Source organism: Perna viridis, chromosome 1 (assembly GCF_037379345.1).
Source record: "Perna viridis isolate PV_CMFRI_1.1 ecotype Kerala chromosome 1, ASM3737934v1, whole genome shotgun sequence".
NCBI classification, from domain to species: Eukaryota; Metazoa; Mollusca; class Bivalvia; order Mytilida; family Mytilidae; genus Perna; species Perna viridis.
Window position 1 is genome coordinate 57623966 of NC_142445.1, and position 23983 is coordinate 57647948.

The 23983-nt window shown below is 34.5% G+C and overlaps 3 protein-coding genes across 3 annotated transcripts in view; all 3 read right to left on the reverse strand.

The window, feature by feature from the left end:
• Positions 1 to 23983, reverse strand: part of LOC148629532 (mutS protein homolog 5-like) — a 215906-nt gene that overhangs the window by 70883 nt on the left and 121040 nt on the right. The gene's annotated exons all lie outside the window — the stretch shown is intronic.
• On the reverse strand, positions 1733 to 6071 carry LOC148629535 (thiol S-methyltransferase TMT1A-like). Its single transcript, XM_088553121.1, has 2 exons — positions 5447 to 6071; positions 1733 to 2227 (listed from the first exon to the last, which is right to left on the reverse strand). The coding sequence occupies exons 1-2, from the start codon at positions 5969 to 5971 to the stop codon at positions 2003 to 2005; spliced, it is 750 nt and encodes a 249-aa protein (XP_088409247.1). The 5' UTR covers positions 5972 to 6071; the 3' UTR covers positions 1733 to 2002.
• On the reverse strand, positions 13107 to 20951 carry LOC148629536 (thiol S-methyltransferase TMT1A-like). The gene is made up of 2 exons (XM_088553131.1): positions 20369 to 20951; positions 13107 to 16692 (listed from the first exon to the last, which is right to left on the reverse strand). The coding sequence occupies exons 1-2, from the start codon at positions 20891 to 20893 to the stop codon at positions 16453 to 16455; spliced, it is 765 nt and encodes a 254-aa protein (XP_088409257.1). The 5' UTR covers positions 20894 to 20951; the 3' UTR covers positions 13107 to 16452.

Here is a 23983-nt window from a genome sequence, read left to right on the forward strand (position 1 = left end):
ATAGATCTACTTTTTCAATTGTTGAAAACCTGTTACCAAGACCCAGGCAGTTCTGTACCCACTGCCGAACTTTAGCCTTACTGGTTGACATTTGTGCCTACACTTAGTTATTTATAAGTCGCCGAAACGAAGTTTTGCGACTTGTTGTTTTTGTTTTTTTTCTCTTCTGAACGTAAAGATGCCCGAGCGCTTACTACGAGAATGTTCCTTTGATTCATACAAACTTGGCTAAAAAATCAAGCATACCTAAGGGGTGTGCATGCAATTTTCGAAATTTCAAAATGACTGCCGATTTCAAAATGGCCGCCAAAACAAAACCCCAAAAATGAAAAAAAAATCTATAAAATTAGTGGAACTATTCAGTTGTAGGAAAATTACTCATTAAGCTTTTCTTGACCTGCTGAAATCACAGGCGTAAAAAAATTATAAAGCCGCCATTTTTTTTTCAAAATGGCCGCCAAAATCGGCAAAAATTTCATCATAGTTCGATTTCAATGAAAATTTATTTTTAGGGTGAACATTTTGAATTCAATGGCGGCTTCATATTTTGTCTTGCATGTTCTGGTGACTTGTGTGTTTTGCTTGCTAACACACTATCACATTGTTTCACCCATACCTTTGCCAAAAACGTTGCTAAGGGATATGTTAATACTAACATCAGATATCTTAAAACTTATGCCTTTAATTAATTTTGTCCACACTTGGTAAATGTATAGAACTTTTGTTTTTGAAGGAATCTATAATCCTATTAAGGTCAAAGGCCAATGGCACCGTTTAACTGGAACACAGAACTTACACCTTTTCATTGATTTTTACAAATTAAGTGCATGCATAGAGGTAACGTACTTGATCTTAAAGAGTATGACAGAACAAATAAAAATCAAAGACTGAAGTCTTCAAAGTCGCTAATCGTCAAATATTTACGGTCAGTGATTTTGGCTTACTTTCAACATCCGAAACGGTACAAATACGATATGCTCTAAAATCTTCCGCTAAAATCTTGGTTCCCTTAATATTATTGCGTGCTCTTTCGTAACCGTTATAACCCGAATGTTTTCAATCATCCGGAACAAGATCAAACAACTGGCAATGGCTATAGATAGATATCAGAATCCTGGTAACATATATGACCTATATATAATCAATTGTAACGAACGCCTGTGTTTGAATCGGAAACATAAATTCAATGCTAACCGATCATTTTATCTTTTAATGCAAACTTCCCGTGCTAATACAAGCAAAAAAGACGCATATACTTGTGTATGATATGTGAATAGGAAACTGGGCAATGTTCGAAGCTAACAGATCATTTCATGTAAACTTCTTGTTCTCGTACAAACAAGAAACACACGTATATGATACTTTTGAGGTACACTTTTATCTCGTATGAAGCTAGAACAATGAGGCTATGGCGTTAACACGGCCAGGATCTGCAGGATTACATGGCGTATAACTACATATTTATGCACATCATTTGCGAATATTAAGTACTGAAATTACGAGTTCAAGAATTCGCTAACAATATTAGCGACTTAAAAACAAATTAAAATTCATTGTTCAAGGGTCAAAGTCACATAGGACTTGTGTACTCACATAGATTCAATTCGGATCCTTCAAAAGGTTTTACCAAAACCACTAAAAGTTCTGTTGATTTTTTTTTTTTGTGTGAACAAGGTAATTTTATATTTCTCCTTGCTAGGCAATTTTTTTCTTGAGAAAAATACTTGCAAAATACTGTTACTGTTCTTTTATTCTCACAACAGCAGTTACAAACAATTACATTCGTTTCCATGTGGATTTTCAAGGCCTAATACTTTAACCTTTGCCCTATTTATCTTTATAATGTACTGGAATGCCTTTTGTTCTTCATGACATGTGAACCCAAGTTTCGATAGTATCCCACAATAAATTCCAGTTCTATTGTAACTCTTGAACAAAAAGAAAAAATAACAACAAAATAATAAAAGACTCAATAAACGCACATCGTCTGTAGTATAGATAACTACTTGGTAGCTCGTCCCCAAACCATTGGTTTTATCATAAACATAAATGTGTTACTATAAAAATGATTAATCTCTGTTTCTGAGAATCCTGCTCTTTCAATGTCTCTACCAGTTTCCTTCTGCATCCGCGTCGTCCCTGTGATGGATTGCACCACTTTCTGTATTTTGTGCAGCAATGTCCCTTCTTTATCAATTACATGTTCCATGAAATAGAAAACTCCTTTCTGAAAAAAAAAAGAAAAACACGTTCAAAATATGTTTTTGCCATGGAAGACGAGTTCCTTACGATAGATTGTAGTCAAAGATAATTCAAGCAAAAATGTTTCATAACAATTTAAAATTTTCTCTGAGCTTTCAAAGCTCCGAAAAGCGTCGGAGGAAACGAATGGATACCGCTGTGTGGAGATTATGGGCTTTATACGACACGCTGAGCCAGATATTTTATATGCTTGCAGTCAGAACCAACAACACATAGGAAAGTGTGTTACCCGCTCACACTTATTCTGACCCCGTGCCAACCAGTCGTCACTCTGGGTATGGACTGGCCGGGGTCGAACTCACGATCTCCAAGATCTTAATTTCCATATTTACTGTGGTGAAGAAAATCATAAATACTGGTTGAGAAACACATTTAGCTTTTCGCATATTTTCACCTGAAAACATTAAGATTTTTAAGTAACCGATAACTTTTTGACACGACCCTGTTCGAGTTCTACCTCTGTCTAACAATATTAAACGTAAAAATTTATACAATTTTGAGTGCCAATTTTTTTCATTGGTCGAAAGAACAATAAATATCATGATTGTGAAAAACTGTTATTTAACCACTAAGTCTTAATTATGACAAAATTTCTGCACTCCTCGCAGCGCAATACTACAACTGAACATTTATATTTCTACGATCATGCATTGGTTAACAGCTTATTGTAAAATAATCACCGAGTTGGAATCATGTAAAAAATAAGAATTTTGTTTTTGAGCATAGTTTTTGTCATTTGTTGTGCCAAATATTAGTAGAACACAGGGGCTTATGTAAAATAGTGCATCCTGACTAGTTTCGTGTTATATACAAGTCGGGCTGCATATTGGATAGTGGGAGCAAGCCCCTGTGAGTAGGTGTCGGAAAATAAGTCTTAATTGGAGAACATGTCCGTTTCTCTGGGCTATTCATACTGCGAGCTAGCTAACTAGGTGAGTTAAAAAAGTGCAAACATAACTGTGATTTGCCTATTACGAAAGCCCATTGAGCTCATTTTCGTCGACTAAAAAAATTGTTTCGCGTTATAATAACGTGAAAGTTACGCGTAATAACGTGAAACTTTCGAGTTATAACGCGGAACTAACGCGTAATAATGCGAAACTTGTGCGAAACTATTGTCTTGTTTGTATATATATAAAAAAAAAAACAACGTATGATTGTCCGGTATATTTTTACACTTGGGCTTTCTATTTTTTTCTAAAATTTTGAATTTTCCCTTATTTTGTGTTGGAGATCGAAATGGAGAGATTTAAAACTGTTTTGTTCTTTACATAAAGTAATACTTATATTTTGTTTGTTCAAACGAAGTCATCTATGAAACTTTATATCAAGAATGAAAATTGGACGAAAAGGAACCAAAAACATAAAAAGCAAAAACAAACAAAAACAAAACAAAACAAAACAGAATATAGGAGCAACAATCATCTGTGGTGTAAAAAGTCATAACTCCCAAAATACTATATAACAAGAAAAGAAAAGTACTTCATTCGTTCTATTAATGCCGATAAGTGCTAGCTACCACATGTTTTTTTTAAGCAGGGCATACAAATTACCTAGCTGCTCCTATGTTTATACAGCCATTACCATGAAAAAAAATGGTGGCCGCTAAATAGGTTCTGGCTTGTCATCGATTCAAAAATGCTTTCACTTTCAAGGAGAAGTTTATTCACGACAACAACAGGGGCGTAGTTAGGCCTGTTTTAGTTGTACGCAAAATTACGGCGAGGGGTCTTGGGGGGGGGGGGGGGTCGCTCAAGGCAAAGTACAAAATTTCCGGAATTGATGGTTTTGATATCGCTAATTACTTTATGTTGTATATTGGAGTATCATTATGTATTGAAAAGGATTTGTCATTGCATAGAACCTTTATTTCATCTTTAAAATCTGTGTTTTTATTTTTGTTACTTTTTCCGAAAGTATGCAACTGCGTATTTGCGTATAGGCAGCTACGCCCCTGAACAATGACAGCAAGGAAACTCACTGCTGCGTATATTTCAACTAAATGATAGACATTTGAAAAAAGATAAAAACTCGGTCTCCTTAATGCGTGTTTTCAGAATATGTATTAAATATTTCGCGTCATAACACGTAAGTATCGCGATATTACGTGATTTTTTTTAGTCAACGAAAATAAGCTCAATGGACTTCCGTAGCTGTAACTTTTTAAACAAACAAAAATATCACGAATCCGCAGAATTTATGCTTTTAAAGACCACTCTAACCCAAATTTTAATTCTGTTTCTACCAAGCAAACATATAAAAAAAAAGCAGCACTTCGCAGCACCAACATTTACCCTGGACCTTTAAGCTCATATGTTTTCGCATGAACTACATAAAATTTATGTCTGATGTTTTAAACTAAATTCAATCTTAAGTGTGTACTTTTTTTAAACGTATTGCTAATTCGCATTTGAAGGCAAAAGCGAGAAAGCCAAATTACAAAAAAAAAGATGAATTCCAGACACAAAAAAAAAAAGAAATGAAAGTAAACGGGAACACCAAAGTAAAATATCTGGCGAAGAACAAACATCACATATAAAGAACAAAAAAGTGCTCACTAAGTCGAACAGTATTATAATGGCATCTATTACGTGATTACATATACATTTGTTTGTAGGACCAGCTAAGCTTTAATCAAAAGATTTTCATTGACTCAGTGTTTCTGCACTTAGATTTTTCCATGTTATTAGGTTTCCAACATTTTTTACGACTAAAACACTCATTTCTTTTGTGCATCGAGAGGGTTGGTTTAAATCGTTCAGAATTTTTTTTTTTGGAAACCTTAAGTGCATCATAATATACAGTACAACGAAAATTGGCTTTTAATTTTCGATAAAGAAAAGACAATAATTCAACAGACAAACGAATCAAACAGAAATAATGGTGATCAAGGAAAAGACGAGGGGAAGGTGGTGATCAGAAATGCCATAATTAAGGCAGACAATTCGATTTTCCCAGAAGCTGTACTTCTTTATAGAAGCATTTTTTCTGGCTCTGATTTTTTGGTAAAAACTGGCCAGCATAAGGGTAGAAAAAATATTCTGGGCAATATTATGCATATGGAAAAAATGGTTTTCCAAATTAAAAAAAAAATATGGTCCACATGACCCCCCTTTCGAAAACTGGCCCGTGCCTGTGCCTCTGCATTAGAAACGCAAAACTAAACGAGTCACTAGAAACTTACAGGTTTTAGCACTCTTTTGATCTCTTCCAGGACTTTATTAGCATCTTTGATACAACAAAATACAAACGTACTAACGACAACATCAACAGAACTGTCTTTCACTCCAGCCAGGTCCTCCGCAGGTCCATTGATAAAACGCTGAACTTCAATTGTAGCCTCAGTGCATCTGTCACGTATGTAGGATTCAAAGTTGGGATTAGGGTCCAAGCATATAATTTGACTCCCCTGAGGATAGAATTCGAAGTTACTCCCACTACCTACACCTATTTCCAAAATTGCAAGTTTCTTGTCTGGTGATAATTGATATTTCAGTTTCGAAAACAATTCCTTTTTGTGCATCTGAATCTCCTCCCTCTTGTGAAGTCTTCCCATGACTTTACTTATCAGAAATGCTTTCATCCTCGACGTCACACCCTTTCTTCTGCAATACAAAACTGTTCCGGCAACCACAGCAACCGGTAATATTCTCCATGTAACGAATTTTCTAACATCAGTCGCATTTTCTAAGATCAATGTAAAAGACATCCTTATTGCTGACCTTGCGTTGTGCTATTTTTGTCTACTCATTCGTGCATCAAACCGAGACTAGGTTAATCAATATTTTATCTGCTTGTTCATATGGTTTTTGTATGAATACGGTTAGGCACACTTACGACAAGAGTTTGAACTTTCCTACGGAATTAAATTAACAATCATGCATGTGTAGACCCGTACGTGTTTGTATATGTGTGCTTACAACTGTATATTCCATAGCTATTGTAAAAAAAATCATGATGTCGGGACAATGATAAGTTGACTAAGCGAATAGATCGCTTTCACGGAAATTGTAACAATATGCCGTACCACAAAAGGATTGCTTAGGATTGAGAGAGCAATATGTGGCCAGAAACCAGCATTTTCCTGATGTACAGACAATAACTTGAGAGAGAGAGTGAAGGAATCTCTTTGAAATTGAGCCAAAGGTGCCATACTCCCAAACAAAAGGCTGGAATTGTTTTTAGGGATTGTGCATATTGCATATATCCGATCGTCGGAAGTCCTGGGTTTCCGGCGGTGAGGATAACCAAGCCCCTGTGTTTGAATCGGAAACTGGGTAAAATTACATAAGTTTATTGTTAACCGATCATTTCATCTTTTAATGTAAACCTCCTGTTCTCATACAAGCAAAAATACACGGACATGTGTATGATATTTTTTAAAAGAGGTACATATTAGCGATCTTTGCGTCGCTTATGATATTGACCAGAGAACCAGATTAGGAACCAGATTAAACAACAGGCAATGAATATTTATAGATATCGGGGCACTGCTAATATATATGGCCTATATAGCCTTGTTAAGAGCCTCAGTGCCTGAATCGGAAACTAGGTAATGTTCAATGCTAACCAATCATTTCAAGTAAACTTCCCGTTCTCATACAAGCTGAAGCAAGAAACACACGTTGAACACATGTGTATGATATTTAAGAGGTATATTTTTATCTTGTATGAAGCTAGAACTATGACTAGTCCATTGGCTGGGAGGGTTCGCCGTGCAACCCCACTCATCAACTTCATGATGATTTTAAGGTATCTTTATATCTTTTTTGGTATTTTCTGTTTAGTATTGTCACAATTAATACTTCTGAGGTTCTTGTGAAGAATTTATCCAAAAAAGCGAAAAACAGGATTTTCGATTTCGATTTTTTCTTAAACAGTCACATAAAACAACGAAAGCGTCTCAAATTTGGTATCATTCGATAGATAATTTAATTTTCTACATAAATAAAACCCGACAAACTAATTTTCAAGAAAGAATTTTCAAAAAATGTTTAAAATATTACCCCTATCCATAGAAAACTGGTCTCAGTATCAAACAGAATTCTCATTCACAGCATACCGACACTGTAAAATTCATATTTCAGGCATTCATAATTAAGATAATGATGAACCCAAAATATCTGCTCAATTTGGGCGCTTAGGTTTTCTTTTTGGGGTTACAATTACTGAACAATCGTTACAAGAGGCTCCCAGGAGCCTGAATCGCTCACCTGATTAAAGTTTGTCTTTCAAGGGCAATACATTTAAGAAGGAGTAATTTTGACTCAAGAATCTTTGGTAGGACTTACCATTAGGATCATTTCAGCAATTGAAAGTTTCTTTCTATCTATTATAGTTTTCAAGATATTGGCTGAACTCTGTAAAAAACGTCATTTATAATCTTTCAAGGGCAGTAACTCTCCTGACAGGAGTCGCCTGACAACTTTGGTCCCCGAAGACTTTTGAAGGAGTAATCAAGGGAACCAAGGCTATAGCGGTAGTCAAAAGAATGTAACCCAGGGACAAAGACCAGACACGAAAAACAGACATACACAGCAAAGAACACAAAGTAACTAAAATCATGCATACAAAGTAACAAAAGCAAATGAGCAACTCGGACTCCACTAAAAATCGGGAGCATGACCAGGTGCACCGGCAGGGTAAACGTCCTCTGCTTTTCTAGAAACACCCGCCGATTTGCTCATAAAAAGTCAAGTCTGGGGTAGACAAACGAGGAAAGGAAAACTATGACTCGTTGAATAAATCAGTTTTCATGGTGCAGATGGATACACCATAACGATCCACGAGTTCATGATGACGACCATAAAACTTCTATAGTGATGACTTCAATCTTGTAGGAACATAACCCTATTCCAGAAGCCTATTTGTTAGAGTTTTAGCGCGATACAAAAAAGTCTGCTTAGTTTCGGCAAGCTCTGGCATAACGTATCAGTAACACTCCATACGCAGGTGCTGAAGGGATGTTGTCACAGATGAAAGGAAAGTTGACAATTTTGAATGAAAAGTCATCACGTTTGTCGTAAAGTTTGGTCAATATTTTCCCTTTACCATCGATTTCTAAGTGTAGGTCAAGATATGAGGCTGACTTCACAGTGTCTGTAGTATCCTTTATCTCAAGTTCTTTGGGGTAGATGCGATGTATCAAATCCCCGAAATTAGGATTGTTTAAGGATAAAACGTCATCTATATAGCGGAAACTAGGATTAAAGGATCTAGCCAAACGATATTCTTTCTTTCGAATCAGATCAGCTATACAGTCGGCCTCATAAGAGTAAAGGAACAAGTCATCAAGTAAAGGAGCACAATTTGTTCCCATTTGAATGCCGACCTTTTGTTGAAAAACACGTTCACCATACTGGACAAATATGTTGTCGATTAAAAATTCCAGCATTTTGTAAACATCTTCCTCTGTATATTTGGAAGATGATTTGGAATTATTTCTTACAAAGTATGAGGAATCTCTACCAAGAACTATCTATTTGTAATATTAGGTGTACCATATCTATTTTGAAAAACAAGGATGTATAATGTTTTTAAGTCGGGATTTTAACTGAGTATGGGGAATAGAAGTATACAGTGTTGAAAAATCATAGGTTTTAATGCTGAATTATATTCAGATAATAGTCTTGATCTGATTGTCTCCAAAAGATCTTTCGAATTTTTCAGGATCCACATTGAATTAATACCACTACGGGAGTAACAAGTGTTGTGGTAGGACTGCAGACCCTCTATGACAGTTGTGAGTATAGAAGTTGAAAGTTTTGAAAGAGGTTTGGTAGTACATTTTGCAGATCCAGCTATGAAACGTTGTTTGTATGGATTCTTATGGAGTTTAGGAATCCAGTACATAGACGGTAAATCACAATCATCGTCCTTGGTAGAGAGACCAAAAGAGGATAGCACCGATTTATGGGTTTCCACAATCTCTTCTTTGGAGAGTGTGGTAGCAGTATAGGTCTTATCACTGCTATTATTTTCGACGTCTACCTCTGATAATAAACATTGGATGTAAAACGTTTTGCAGACAAAAACAATGTTGTTTTCGGCTTTGTCTGCTGATACGACAACATATTTGTCATGTATAGTAGACAATGTTTTTGCTTCATCGGGGTCTTTGAAAACCGATGCAGTCTTGGCACTCATTGACCTACTTAAAACTCTCATTCGTTTCAAAATTAAAGACCTCATGGCCGTTAAACACTCTGACAAAGAATCAAAGTCTTCTTCTTCGTTTTATCCATATTCTTGCATAGTTCTCGACGGCATCCATAAGAACTTTTAAGTTATAATTCCTATTTATGGAGCGTGGTTCACGGTACTCGGGACCTTTAGAAAGGATATTTCACAGAGATTCGTTTTCGATGATGTTAAATCTCCCGTAACGACGTGACCAGAATGATCATATTTGAATGGAGAGTTTTTGCAAGTCAGATGGTTTAGCCTTGAAGTCCTCAATCTCGAGGTTCTGCAATAGCCTTTTATAAGGCCTTATAATAAGGATCTTTTAAGCAATTGAAATAGTTTGCATAAACTACTGCTTGACCCCTATGTTCTATTTTCAGTAACGGCGGTCGTGTTTTTCAACGGATCAAAATTCCCCAAATTAGTTCTATGCAGTATACCACAAGAAACATTCATACCAAGTGTCAGAGGAGAAGATTTTTGAAAGAAAAAACATTAGAAATAGCAAAAAAAAAAGTCAAAAAGGCCAATAACTCCATGACTTAATGGATTAAAACGAAAATATGTCCACGGGAAGATCTCATCATGCTGGACAGTTTGATCCCATGTCAGAATTTGGTTTAACCTAAATGTTTTGGAGATATATGCGAAAAACTACTGTCTGACCCCTATGTTATTTTTTGGTAACGGCGCCCATGTTTTTCGATGGATCAAAAATCCCCAAAAAGGTTCTATGTATGATACCCCAAGGAACATTCATATCAAGTTTGGTTCCAATTGGTCAAGTAGTGTCAGAGACGAAGAGTTTTGAAAAATTGTTAACGACGACGACGCAAAATGATGGCAATAGCTCACCTGACTTTCGGCCAGGTGAGCTAAAAAGGGAATTTTAAGAATTTCTTCTATAATATCCGTTATTTCCTTTTCATAATACCGTGTGATACGGTACATTAATATAGTGTCTTAGCTGCCAAATGAGCCCAAATAATAAACATAACCTTTCCAAGTGAAGTTAGGTGGAAAATTTCCTCCCTTTTCCATAAAAAAATCTCAACATGAACTAAATGTTAATTTTTGGCATATATACGGTGTACATTCAATAGACACGTTTGGTATTGTAAACTTAATTATCGATGTATCCAACATATCTTCTCATTTTATGCGCGAATTTTTCATCTGCAATGTGACAATAGTGATATTTTCATAAAAAGGGGAATTTTCGGAATTTCATATTTTCTCCCATTTAACCTGTTATAGGCATTTTTTCAAATACCGTACTCCAAACAAGCTTTGGTATATACAAATACATAAGTACAAGTATATATTGTCTTAGCTTTCTAATGAGCCCGAGTAATAAATGTTTGAACTTATCCAAGTCTAATTAGGCGAAATATTGCCACCCCTACCCATGAAAAAAGTATCTCAATATGAACCCAAATGTTAATTTTAGCATATAATCGATATAAAAAAAACAACAATTTGGGTACTAGTGTTTTAATTATCGATGTATTCAACACACCCGCTCATTTCAGGCGCGTATTTTTCAGTTATTCTCCTTGCAAAGTTTGCATTAAGATATCGCTCCGCCGCTGATCATACTCCATGTCAAATATGTGATGTTCATTTTACGTACGACATGGGCGTGTAACGATATTGAGGCTATATAATATGTGTAGAACTGCAAAATTTCAATGATTATACGATATTAACTAGTTAAGTTTTGACGCAGAGAGCTGGACTATTTTGTCAAATTGACCCGAACATTCGCAGGGAGGAAAGCTTAATCGAGATTTGCCAATTTATTTCTCTCAATCTGGCCCTTTTAATGAAGATGTCGGGAGCTTCTAATGACAGATTTTCGGAGCTGCAATGTACACTTTTTGTGTAGTAAGTATAGGTTACAATGGCGGATCTAGGGGATCATGCATTGAGTTGGGAAATAGTAATACAATGTACATGTGTATTATATTCATGTAAGTCATACTGATTATCAATATAGTTCGTTTTTAGTACATTGTCAAGATATACCAGATACATATATTTAGAATGCAGATCATAAAGTAAGAAACAAGATTTTCACGACACAAGAAAGACACGATTATGTTAGAAATTCTGTGGTCATGAAAGTGCATTGAAAATGTGTTGGATATCAAGGCTACCAAAAGTAGACCTTTTCTAAGAGCTGATTTTCATTGACATTCTTACATGTACAATGTACTAGGTAAGTGTCTAAGGTATACATTATTTATTCCCATACTTTGTATGTACACAGTTATTTAAAATTTTCAAAACTGGTGATAGGTATACTGTTTTTATTGCTAGTGTAGAACATTGTACTCATATTTCTAACAAAATTTGCAGTTTACATTTGTATGTCTGTGAACGAGAAATTTGCACTAAAAACTACAAAAATACCTGTGCATGTACTCTAACTATGGTTACTAGCATATGCAGTACAGTATCAATTAAAGATTTCATACATGAAATTATGATTTCTGTAATATAGTAATACATGTTTCTAATTTGTTTTCTACTTTACAATGTGACATTAATTGCTCATAGATAAATCAACATTCAGGTATTGAACCAGAGATCTTGAAATGGGGGTCCATATACATCATTATAAATCAGCAGGTAGATAAAATCATACATGGAAGAAGCCCTAAAGCAAATCCTTAGCAAGCTTTCCATTTTCTGTATTTAGAAGTTTTTTTGTCTGATAAATGAAATGACTTAAACTCGTCACTTCAAACCACTTTTTATGATCTATCTGGTTATGAGGGGATGTTGTTTTAACAATGACAGGTGAAAAGTAACCTGTGCTACACTTACTTACATGTATGTTACCTGTTATTAATAGTTATTGAAACAAAGATGTGCCCATGAAATACACTGTATATTTTTGTAAAGTTTGTTATGTTATTTCAGGTAAGTTCGAATTATTTTATAGAGAAAAATGTTTACTTGTTCTTAATTAATACAGGTGATAGAGATATCTTAAGAATAAAACCTAAGAACACTGAAATACCGGTATAGTAGATATATACTATATTAACATTTTTTAATGTAGGACAAAAACTATGAATAATGACAGAAATATTGTTTGCATATTTTCAATCAACCAGTATTGATCACTGCGGGAATATTGACCTGATGGTTTAAAAACCGGTAAAAACCTGGGACTGTTATAACCACCAAACCTTTATTTTTGCATGATTTGCACAATATTATATGTACATGTAACAACATTTCTCAATAAGAGGATATTTCGCCATATTGTATGGTTAAAATGCATTTCTATTTTCATGAATTTACATTGTAACATTTTGCATATATCAGACACTGTTATGATTTTTTCCTTGATTTCTTTTCAGTGGTTATCACTTAGAAGTTTCAATAGATGAAGTGAAAAGAAAGCAAAAGTAAAACAGACCATTTCTGTGCTGGGACATTATTTAAGAATGAAACAAAGTTCATGATTCTCAAGTGCTAGTACATGTATGTGTAGCATGAAGCAGCTGTAAATGTCAACATCTCTTAATAAAAAAACTATAAAAATATGAAGCCTGATTTCTTAGCACTTATATATTTGCAAAACATAAGAGTTACTTGAATTGTAATCTTATACATATTTGTGAAACAATCATGCAAAAAAAATGAAAGAAATGCACATACATTTTTGAAGGCAGACAGGTATAAAACACACAGCAAATAATGATTCATCATAAAAGAAGTGGTACTCATGGGGTGTGGGTTCACTAGTAACTTTTTTGTTCTGGAGAGAAAAAAAAGATGGATTTATACCCAAAGTGCATGTGTGATTAAGACATTATATTCCTTGTATTCACCACATACCATTGACTTTCCAACTTAATCGGACACTTAAATTGCTCAAATATATGAGCTACAACGTTGTTTTTAGTTTAATGATCTTTAAACTGTATATTAATTTTTACAATAAGAGTTTTTATCCTTGTTTGAACTGAAAAATTCCTAGAGAAAGGTAATCATTTATTGTACATACCATAGCCTAATCTAGACAACAATGACAAGGACAAATTTCAGTTTTAAATTATTACAAAAAAAAAATCTACATCAAAGTGAGCACAAGCAAGGAAAAGTCTTTTGCTCGTTTCTTCCTTGAGATTGAGCCTTTGTTCACCTTCCTCCAGTTTGCAGGACTCATTTCTACTTCATGCATCTCCAAACCGAAATTTCAAGGTGTGGATCCATTCTTACTTTGAAAATTCATCGAATATTGATAGTCAGTGATTCTCAGTGGAATTCATATTTTGTAAGAAATGCTGATTTAAGTATTAGGAAATTTGAGGACATCAACGTATGTGTACAGCCAGGAATACCAAAAGCAATAATACAAAAGAAGATCCAAAAATACATATTGATAAACGGACTGTATAAATATACACTGCGTTAAAACAAATGGTTGTTCTTTAAAAAGATCGGTTTATTTAGCTTACAGTTCGGTTAGATGAATATTTTTGAATGCTTTGAGCCCCGTGCAGGTCCGGATGTCAAAAGAATAGGCCTGCAGCCGCGCTAAGCTTGTCGTAAAAGGCGACTAAATAGTGCTCAGAAACCTAGTCGGGGGCTAGGCGCTCTGCAACTGGGATGTGTACCCCATGTGTTGGAATGGGGTACCCCTGGCGTGTAACATGCTGGGGTTGTCAGGCTATAATACGGAAAACCTGACCGCAAACCATAGTGGTGCACCGTGTTGGGAACGATGCCACGTTCCTCGCACGTTAAAGAACCCTGCTGTGGTATTCGATAGGAGTAGGAACCATAGGGCTCCGCCACAGGAGGCTAAATTGTCCGACCCTACCCATCCCCCCTTTTATCTTGTGGCAATCAAAATTTGTCTATCCTATTATCCTTGTGTCCCATCCCTTTGTTCATTTCATAATCATAATTTCATGTTCATTTTGTCATCCCTTTCATGTTCATCGCCTCAATATAGCTGAAATATTGCTGCTTGGGGCATTAAACCCCAACAATCAATCAATCATTGAATGCTTTGAGGTCTTCCTTGACTCAGTGCCTAAGCACTTTGATTTAATATTTTGTTGTCTTCGGGACAATTAAAGCATATTTGCTTGGCAATATGATTGATACAAGAAGACCTCCATAATAAATGCCAGATAGACATTGTGCACAGTTCGTGCATGCTTTAAACGGCCATTTTCTTTCACATTGGGGCAGATTTTAGTGGGTAGGAGTTACCATTCCTTCGCTCAAATGACATGGAATATGTTTAATTGTGTATTGCCTTGGATCATTACAAAGGTAAGATGTTACACATATGAAACGTGCTTGAATATACAAAAACTTGTTTGAAGTAGGGCACTTGAAAACAATTGCCCATTACAGGTGAAATGGAAGAAAATACGAAATCCCGAGACTTCCACATTTTATGAAAAACTCATTATTGTCTTCTTGAAACTGAAAAAATACGCACACAAAATGAGAAGATATGTTGCATACATCGATATTTAAAACACAAGTACCCAACATGCCTTTTTTAACATCGATTATATGGTAAAGATTAACATTTGGGTTCATGTTGAGGTATTCTTTTCATGGGTAGGGTGGCAATTTTTCATCTAATTGGACTTGAAAAAGATCAAAATATTTATTAATAAGAAAGCTTAGACACTATATAATTGTATTTGAATATACAAACGCTTATTTGAAATACGGTATTTAAAAACCAATGCAAATTATAGGTGAAATGGAAGAAAAATGAAATTCCGAAAATTCCCCTTATGCCTCTCTTTTTTTACCCTTAATTTCTTATAAGTTGTCTTTACCCCAAAAAATCGGTTCAAGTCTGACCATTGTGGTATAAAATATTGTAGAACAATATTATTCCTATGCATTTTTAGTTACATAATTAAATTTTATGAAATTCTTGTTTAGGCCCCTTTTGGTCTCTAATTCTATAACGGTTGGGGCCACAACACCCAAAACCAATACCAACCTTCCTTTTGTGGTTTGGAACCAACTTACACTCAAGTTATCGCACGAAAACAAAGTGTCTACGGACGACGACGTCAACAGTGCCATACCAATATACGACCATGGTTAATTAAGGACAGGAGGAGACATTCATAAAAATTCTAACAAGTTTTTTTTTGCATTGAATCTTGATTTCTAATATATTTATTCCCCGAAAATTTCTCACATCACTCGCTAGGTATTTAATTATATTAACGCACCCTTCCCTGGACTTTCTATCAATTTTATTTGGTTCTGCTCATTTCATCATACAGGCTTTCAAACAATCAGCTATTTCATCGGTAATTATCCAATAAAAGAAAACTTATTTAATCGATCAAGTATAAGTGCACGGATGGCCATACATACCTAGGTAGACTCTTCATCTTATTATTTATTATCAAACGCACGCCTCGTTAAAACACTATCACTTCTTTATTATATTTTATTACATGCATGTAAGCTATAAAAAATAAACTGAATATCCAATATTAAAACTATAATAATTAACATTTAAAATTATTCTATGTGCATTGTACGAATGGTTAAAAATTAGACATTAAAACTGGTAGTGAAAATTTAAAAAAATACAATACCATAAAAATTGCAAAACAAAAATGTGATGTTATATGTTAAAAGTGGGAAAAATGAAGTAAAATTAGTTAAAAAATGACTGGACACAATGAACATAAGAAGTTACATGTATGGCAAGCCAAAGTGGACAAAAAATAAGCATTTTCTAATATTAAAAAATGATCTTTTAATATTACAAATTGGATTTCTTATATCACAAAACACTTTTATAATATTAAAAATCATTTTTTAATATTAAAAATTCAATTGAATTCCCATTTCTGCTTAATATCTTACTTGTTTGCTTAGTATAATAATTGGGAGAACTGTTCCCAGTACACCTTTTTATGGAACTAACATATATCATCGGGTAGAATTAGCATTATCCCCCTTTCGCCTTTTTTCGACCACAAACATTTACTTGGTAGCTGTTCCCCACATCATGGGTTTTATTAAATACAATAATGAGCTAGCAACATAGAAATATTTTAAAGTTGAAGAGGAAAATCCTGCCCTTTCAATATCTCTTCCAATCTCTTTCTGTATTTGACAATCTCCTGTGACAAAGTACCAAACAGGGTTCACAAGTCTTTGTAATCTATTCAGTAATGTTCCTCTCTTGTCAGCCACATGTTCTATAAAGTAAAATGTTCCATTCTGAAATAGAAAAAAAAATTGGTTAATCTTGAGGTCAGAATTCCATTGTCCTTCCTAGGAAAAAATGGACAAAGAGTCACTAAAAATAGACAGGTAAAAACTTCATATTCCTATTTTGTATAGTAAAAAGTTCATCATGATGAACCTGTAGAAGTGAGCAGGCACAAATTTATAAAATAGAAAACATAAAAAAAATTAATGAGAGTGCTCCAAATATTCGCAGATTATACCTTAAAAATGTCTTGCCTTACTTTATTTGGCTTTTAATTCTATTTATGCTTCCTAACTAGGAATCCTGGATCCACTTATGGACAGTTTTTGATTCTTTGAAATTCACACAAACCATAAGATGTATAGCACGCCATATTTATATTCCATGTTCAAGATATCTCTTGCACTTTATAAGATATCTTATAAAGTTTATGAAATATCTTATCATATTTATACGATATCTTATAAAAGATATGAGATATCTTATAATTTTTATGTATGGCGAGCGCCGCGAAGCAGTCTGAGCTCTCCGGTTATTACATGTATTTTCTAAACTTCCTTTAAGGTAGTACAATACAGTTAGGTCATTTCTGAAAATTTGGTCTCATTTTGTTGAAATAAAGCTGTTTTGAGGCAGTCCACACAGAAATTTCTAGTGTTTTGTCATAAAATTGCATATTTTTTAAATCCTTGGTGTGTGGAGGTTCAAGTCATTTATAAGCAATTAAATGATTATTCTTATAAAATCCAGTAGCCATGGTAACATCCTGAAAAAAATATTACTGAGTTTTAGTACAAATCAGGGGTGCCTTTCCAAAACTAACAGCCAAATACTATGTTTTATGAAATATCAGGCACTTAGAGACTACCACAGGATGAAAACATGCATGGAGTAGGTGGAAAAAAGGTAAAAATAATAAGACCCTTTTTGATTCATTCTCTCGCAATTTTAGTCCCAAAAGTTCATGCGAAATAAGGTATTTTGAAAATCAGCCATCTGAAGCTGAGGAGAGAACTTAATACGGCAGGGGACTGAAACGTTCCGGATACCATTTTTCATTTAAATTACACCTGTTTACCATAACATATATTGCATCTGTTTATGTATAAATGCTTATCTACATTTAAACAATATATCCACCAAACTTCAACTTTTAATTTTCAGTTTTATAAAATTTGACCAAGGTAACTTGGTGTGCGAAACAGTGTGCCTTAATGTAACTGTTACAGTACACCCTTAGGGTTCCCCAATATACTACGAAAAAAAGTAATGTCCCGGAAATAACAAAAAGTGACTGTCCTTAAGGAGAAAATTCATCATTTCCTACAATCAAACAAATACAAAAATATAGGTTAAGTTTACGTTTCAGTAAAAATAAATTCATCTCTTCTGATAGTTTTCAAGTCATTCTCTAATTTATTTTACTTATTTAAAGAAGTGAATACAATGTTTATAAAAACTTCAGGAAACACGTGGATGTACGTACGTGTATCTCCGCTGTTGCTGTTGTCAAGAACCTAACCCGCCTCGGAAAAAATATAACTCCGATTATATTATTAAATTCGCAGCATGGCTTTTCTAAGATAGGAAACCCAATCATTTTCTTGTTTGGAATTGGCAGCTGTCGTTTGAATTTGGTTTGTTTGTTTGTTGGGGTTTAACGCCCGAACAGCAATATTTCAGCTATATTCAGGCAATGAACATGAAGTAGATGATAAAATGAACTTGAAATGATGATGAAATGAAAAATGGGACGGGACACAAGGACATTGGGGTCGAGAAATTTTGATTGCCACTGGAAATAGGGAGGTGGGTAAGGTCGGGCAATTTAGCCTCCTGTGGCGGAGCCCTATGGTTCCTACTCCGGGAGAATACCACAGTAGGGTTCTTTAACGTGCGAGGAACGTGGCATTTTTCCCCAACACGTTTTTCGTATTATAGCCTGACAACCCCAGCATGTGACATGCCAGGGGCACCGCTTCCCCCACCTGGGGCACACAACCCAGTTGCTCTGTGGGCAAAGCGCCCTAGCCCCCGACTAGGGTTCTGAGCACTGTTTAGTCGCCTTTTACGACAAGCTTAGCGCTGCTGCAGGCCTATTCTTTTGACACCCGGACCTGCACGGGTCTGAATTTGGTTTACGTCACATGTAAAATATTCCCACCATCCGTGGAGAACTGTAATAGTTCCGGTATCTGCACAGATTGAAACTGAAATGGATGTTGCTAGAGATGCCCTGAAGGGATAAAAAATGTAAAGTGTTGCGAAGTGCTGTAAAGTTATTGACCATTTTGAGAGCGAGGGGAAAGGGGGGTATGGGGTTGGATTTCTTTTTTTTTGGGGGGAGGAGGGAGTGTTCATTTATTGGGGAAAAAAATCCCCCATTAGTTAACAAGACAGATTTTCGAATAGAAATATTGATTTTGCTTGCTGCTTAAATATAAATAAAAATATTGCACTTGCAAAGCCAAAATTTTCATCCGGGCCGACCCCTCCCCCTGCATGTGGCCCTCTTAATGTCCTTTATTATTTTTATGAGTCTTGCACAGACGGTACATGTATGGTAAAGCTCACGGTGCTCGCTGATCTAGGCAATGCCTACCCCGTATTAAGATATATCATTAATTATATGAGATATCTTATATATAATATAAGATATCTCATAAACTTTTTAAGATTTCTTATAACTTTCATAAAGTATAAGAGGTATCTTGAACATAGAATATATAGTATAGTTATAAGATATCTTATAAATTTATGAGCTATCTTATATTCTACATAAGATATCTTATGAAATATAATGGGATATCTATAAGTTTTTCTTTATAAGATATTTCATTAAATATATGAGATATCTTATATAGTGTATAAGATATCTCATAAATTTGATAAGATATCTTATTAATGTTTTTAATATAAGATATCTAATAAACATTATAAGAAATATTATAAACTTTATAAGATACATTTTTAATCTTACAAACTTAATTATATATCTTATATACTTCATCAGATATCTCATACAATTAACAAGATATCTTATTAACTATACATTACATGAGGTATCTTATTAAAAATAAGATAAATTATATAAGATATCTTTGAAGTGGAATAAATACTGAATATTACATGTCAAAATCTGTATCACATGTGGTATCAACCCCGACTCTTATATCACCCCAAGGGTCACCAGCCCCGTGGGGTGATATAGGTCGAGGGTTGATACAACATGTGATACAGATTTTTGACATGTCATGTTCATTATATCATATATTTTAAATACACTTTGAGTATGATTTGTGAAGGGGTGTGACATAGGGTATTGGATACAGATCTAGGGGTGTGGTATAGGGTATGTGATATAGGGTAAACAATATATAGGGTTTAATGCATATACAAAAAAAGGTATATTTTTATCTAAATATATGATATAGATATACATGGGGTGCAATATAAATGCCTGTAAATCATTATACATGTAGATTGCTTGCCTACCTAAACACTGATTTTGAACAATCAGCATTAAATGGTACTTTGTTAAAAAAAATTAATTGATTTCGTATCAATAATGACTTATTTGCTTTGTGCTGAGAAAGCGTTTGAATTCGGTGGATTATTATATAAAGGAAAAGCAAATTGTAGAGCTTAACAAACATTACAAGTACTTGTACTACAAGTACATACCGGTTTGAGTACCCGCTTGATCTCTGTCAAAACCTTCTCTGTACTACGGACAGAACACAGAACGTAAGTACACACAACAGCGTCAACAGAACAATCTTCTACTTCTCCAAGGTCCTCTGCGAATCCTCGGATGAAGCGTTTTACCTCGACACCACTACTCTTTACATTGTCCTTGACGTAAACCTCGAAATTTGGGTTGGGATCAAGACAGATAATTCGACTTCCAGGAGGGTAGAAGGAGAAATTGCTTCCGCCACCAACACCGATTTCGAGTATATCTAACCTTTTGTAAGATGGCACTTGTGATGATAAATTTTCAAACAGTTTCTGCTTACTACTTACAATTTCTTTTCTTTTGTGAATTCTGTTCATGAGTTTTACAATAATGAATGCATTTACTTTCCTTTTGGTGTTTTTGAATGTCCATCCTTTCTTCCTGTAGTATAAGATAGTCCCCGCGATCACAAAAACTGGCAATATTCTCCATGTTACAAAATATTTAATTTCTATATCTTCATACGCCATTATATAGCTTTGTCAGAGGTCAATTTATATGTCGTTCTAAATATTGAACTTGATAAGAGCAGTAGTGTGTAACTGTTGAACCACGGGGGGCACTTTGGTTAAAATTTGGTACGGGGGTGTAACTGGATCAGGAAAAACACGCCCCATTCATATGTTTGTCTGCAAGAAAGTCAGTCCCATTCATATTTTTTTTTCAGCGCAAAATACACAACCATTCACATAACATATGTCAAATTGATTAAAGAAATTTTAGGAATACATAGTAAAGCAACAAATGTTGCATGCTTACCTGAGCTTAATAGACACCCTTTACAAGACAAAGTAAAAATACTAGCAATAAAATTTTTGGAACATATCTCCAATTCAGAGAATACATTGGTAAACAAAATATATACAAATATCCCGGATTTATATAAATGGATAACAACAATTAAATTATGGATAAAGAAACTTGGTTTTGGCTACTTAATTGAAGATAATAGCAATATCAGAATTGTCTTACCTAATATCAAACAAAGACCCCATGATCAAACCTTACAAAACCCAAATAGTAATATAGGTGAAAGCAATAAATTATCTTTCTATAAAACTATCTATAGACAAAACCAAAGGCCTTCCTATGTTGATGCCTGTAGATACAAGTCTGATAGGTCAACAATTTGTAAATACAGAATAAGTGCCCACTCTCTAGCTATAGAGAAAGATCGCTATGAAAATATCTCTCAAAATAACAGAATTTGCACAAAATGTACCACTGGGCTAATAGAAGATGAAATGCACTTCTTTATTCATTGCCCAGCCTACAATTCGTATAAAAAAAATAATTACTAAGCTTAAAAGTAATAATGAAAACTTTAACTCATTCACAGAAAACAAAATACAGTTTGTTTTGATAGCAGTTCAATAATAGTCCTCAAGGCTTCCATTGAATATTTCAGTAAATGTCAAGACCACTAACTTTACATTATTGAGATAATGAGATGTTAAGACACTCGGTTTTCAAAATAATTACTATTAAACCCCAAATTATAACCACTCTTTCTATGATGTCTATTTGCACATTATTTTGACGCCTCTCGCATATTCTTACTACGCTTTTTTTTTTGCACAATTGAGTCACCACCATGCAAGTTCCTACGTTAATCAAACTTTTCATCTTTCTTTTTTCTTTGTTGTTGTTGTCAGAAATTACATACTTTGTTTCTATTATTTGTGTTATGACCATTTACTGTAAATGTGCTAGAACAAATAAAGATTTTGAATATTGAAATATTCAATAAATGCTAAAACTTAATTAAACCTATGACCAAAGGAGTTATTTAGGTGTACCTAACATCTTTTTGAATTGAGAGAATTAGTATAGCTCAGAAATGATAGCCATTGACATAGGAAAGTGATAAATTTATGATTCAATTATATATTTGAACTCTAGAAAAACAGAATATATATATATATATATATATATATATATATATATATATATATATATATTCGTTTTTTCTTTAATTTTGGGTAGGTGGGTTCCAGATAAATCTGGATTTTTTTCACAAATTCTTCCCCAAAATTTGACTCCCTTTGCCGGGCAATTATTCTATTTACACCCCATAACCTGAAATCATGGACCCGCCCATGCAAAATAAACTTTTCAAACAAAGGAGACTCTTACACCCGAACTATCCTGGCACCTCCAGATCCACCACTTTCCTAAGAGCAACTTCTTATTTTTGAATATGTTGTTGTACATTTTTTAAAATGTGATTTAATTTGTTAGGTTGGTTGATTCTGTTTGTTTGTTAATTTGGTTTTTTGTTTGTTTTTGTTTTTTTGTTTGTTTGTTGTTGTTTTTGATGCGATAATCAGGAGTAGGGGCTTGAAAGAAAGCTATACCAAGTTTTAGCAAACAAAAATATCATTGTACTCAGCCACAGACAAAAAGAATTGATTCAATATTTCTCCTAAAAGGCCTTTACTAACTTAACAATGTAGATTTTCAGTTTAAAATTTTAACTCCGGCTGCTGTCGCGTGGAAAACAACAAATCCCATGCCTCCTCTCGAGAAGCAAACGGTCAATGCCTTACAGTCAGAATGCTAGACGAAATTTACTACAGATCTGCTTTATTCTCGTATTGTAGTATTTGTTTTTCCGGTTGTTCATTCGGGGGAAAAAATCATTGCAATTTTATGTTCATATATATAACGAGAATAGGCATAGTGTACATGTCAAAGAGACTAAAACCCCACCGGGATGAAAATAAATTCCTGACTTGGGACAGGCGCACAAAATGCGGCTGGGTTGAACTACTTTAGCTTGATCACATCCACTCCCCTTTAAAATCTGGCTATTGTGGATAAATATTACACCAACACACATAAAAATCAGTTCAAAAAGGTCTGAGTCCCTTGCTACAACGGAAATAAAGAAACTGAATACAAATAACACAACTGTACAAACTAAGGACTACTAGGTGTTAACTGACATGCCAGCTCCAGACCTGTTTAAACCTACAAAAAGTTATGTCCCCATCGTAAGTAAGATAAATCCCAATTCTTCCCATGATTATCACGGTACATCGTAAGTCACACAGTAAGGACACAACCCATGTCATACCAAAAACTGCTTTAAGATATAGCGTTTTAATTTCTATGTAAAGACCTTATGAGCGAATAAAAAAATGATAAAAAATTACCCTCAACGATTTATATGTATGTACTGTAGTCAACAATAAGTGAGGGGGACATCGACCCATATAGCATCATCTTGCCAATGCATTTAACGTTTTCAGTTTCAGATAAACCTTATCGCGTAGACCTTTCCCGGAAACAGAAATCAATTTTTGCGAGAGAAGTTTTCTTCGGTACTATACCCAGATAGAAGACATACATTGCAACAGCGTGTGATTTGCATTAATTTGCCTACGTTGGACCAATGGTGCCGAATTAGGACCTAATTTGGTTCAACTGCAATCTTGATGCAAAATATGTTGGTAAAGGGAAATCAATGGAACTGTTATCTTAATTGGATTCTTAATTTTGGGTGGGCTAACAGTGCCTTAACCGTGCCATAACCTGTTGGTTTTAGCAGTAATAAG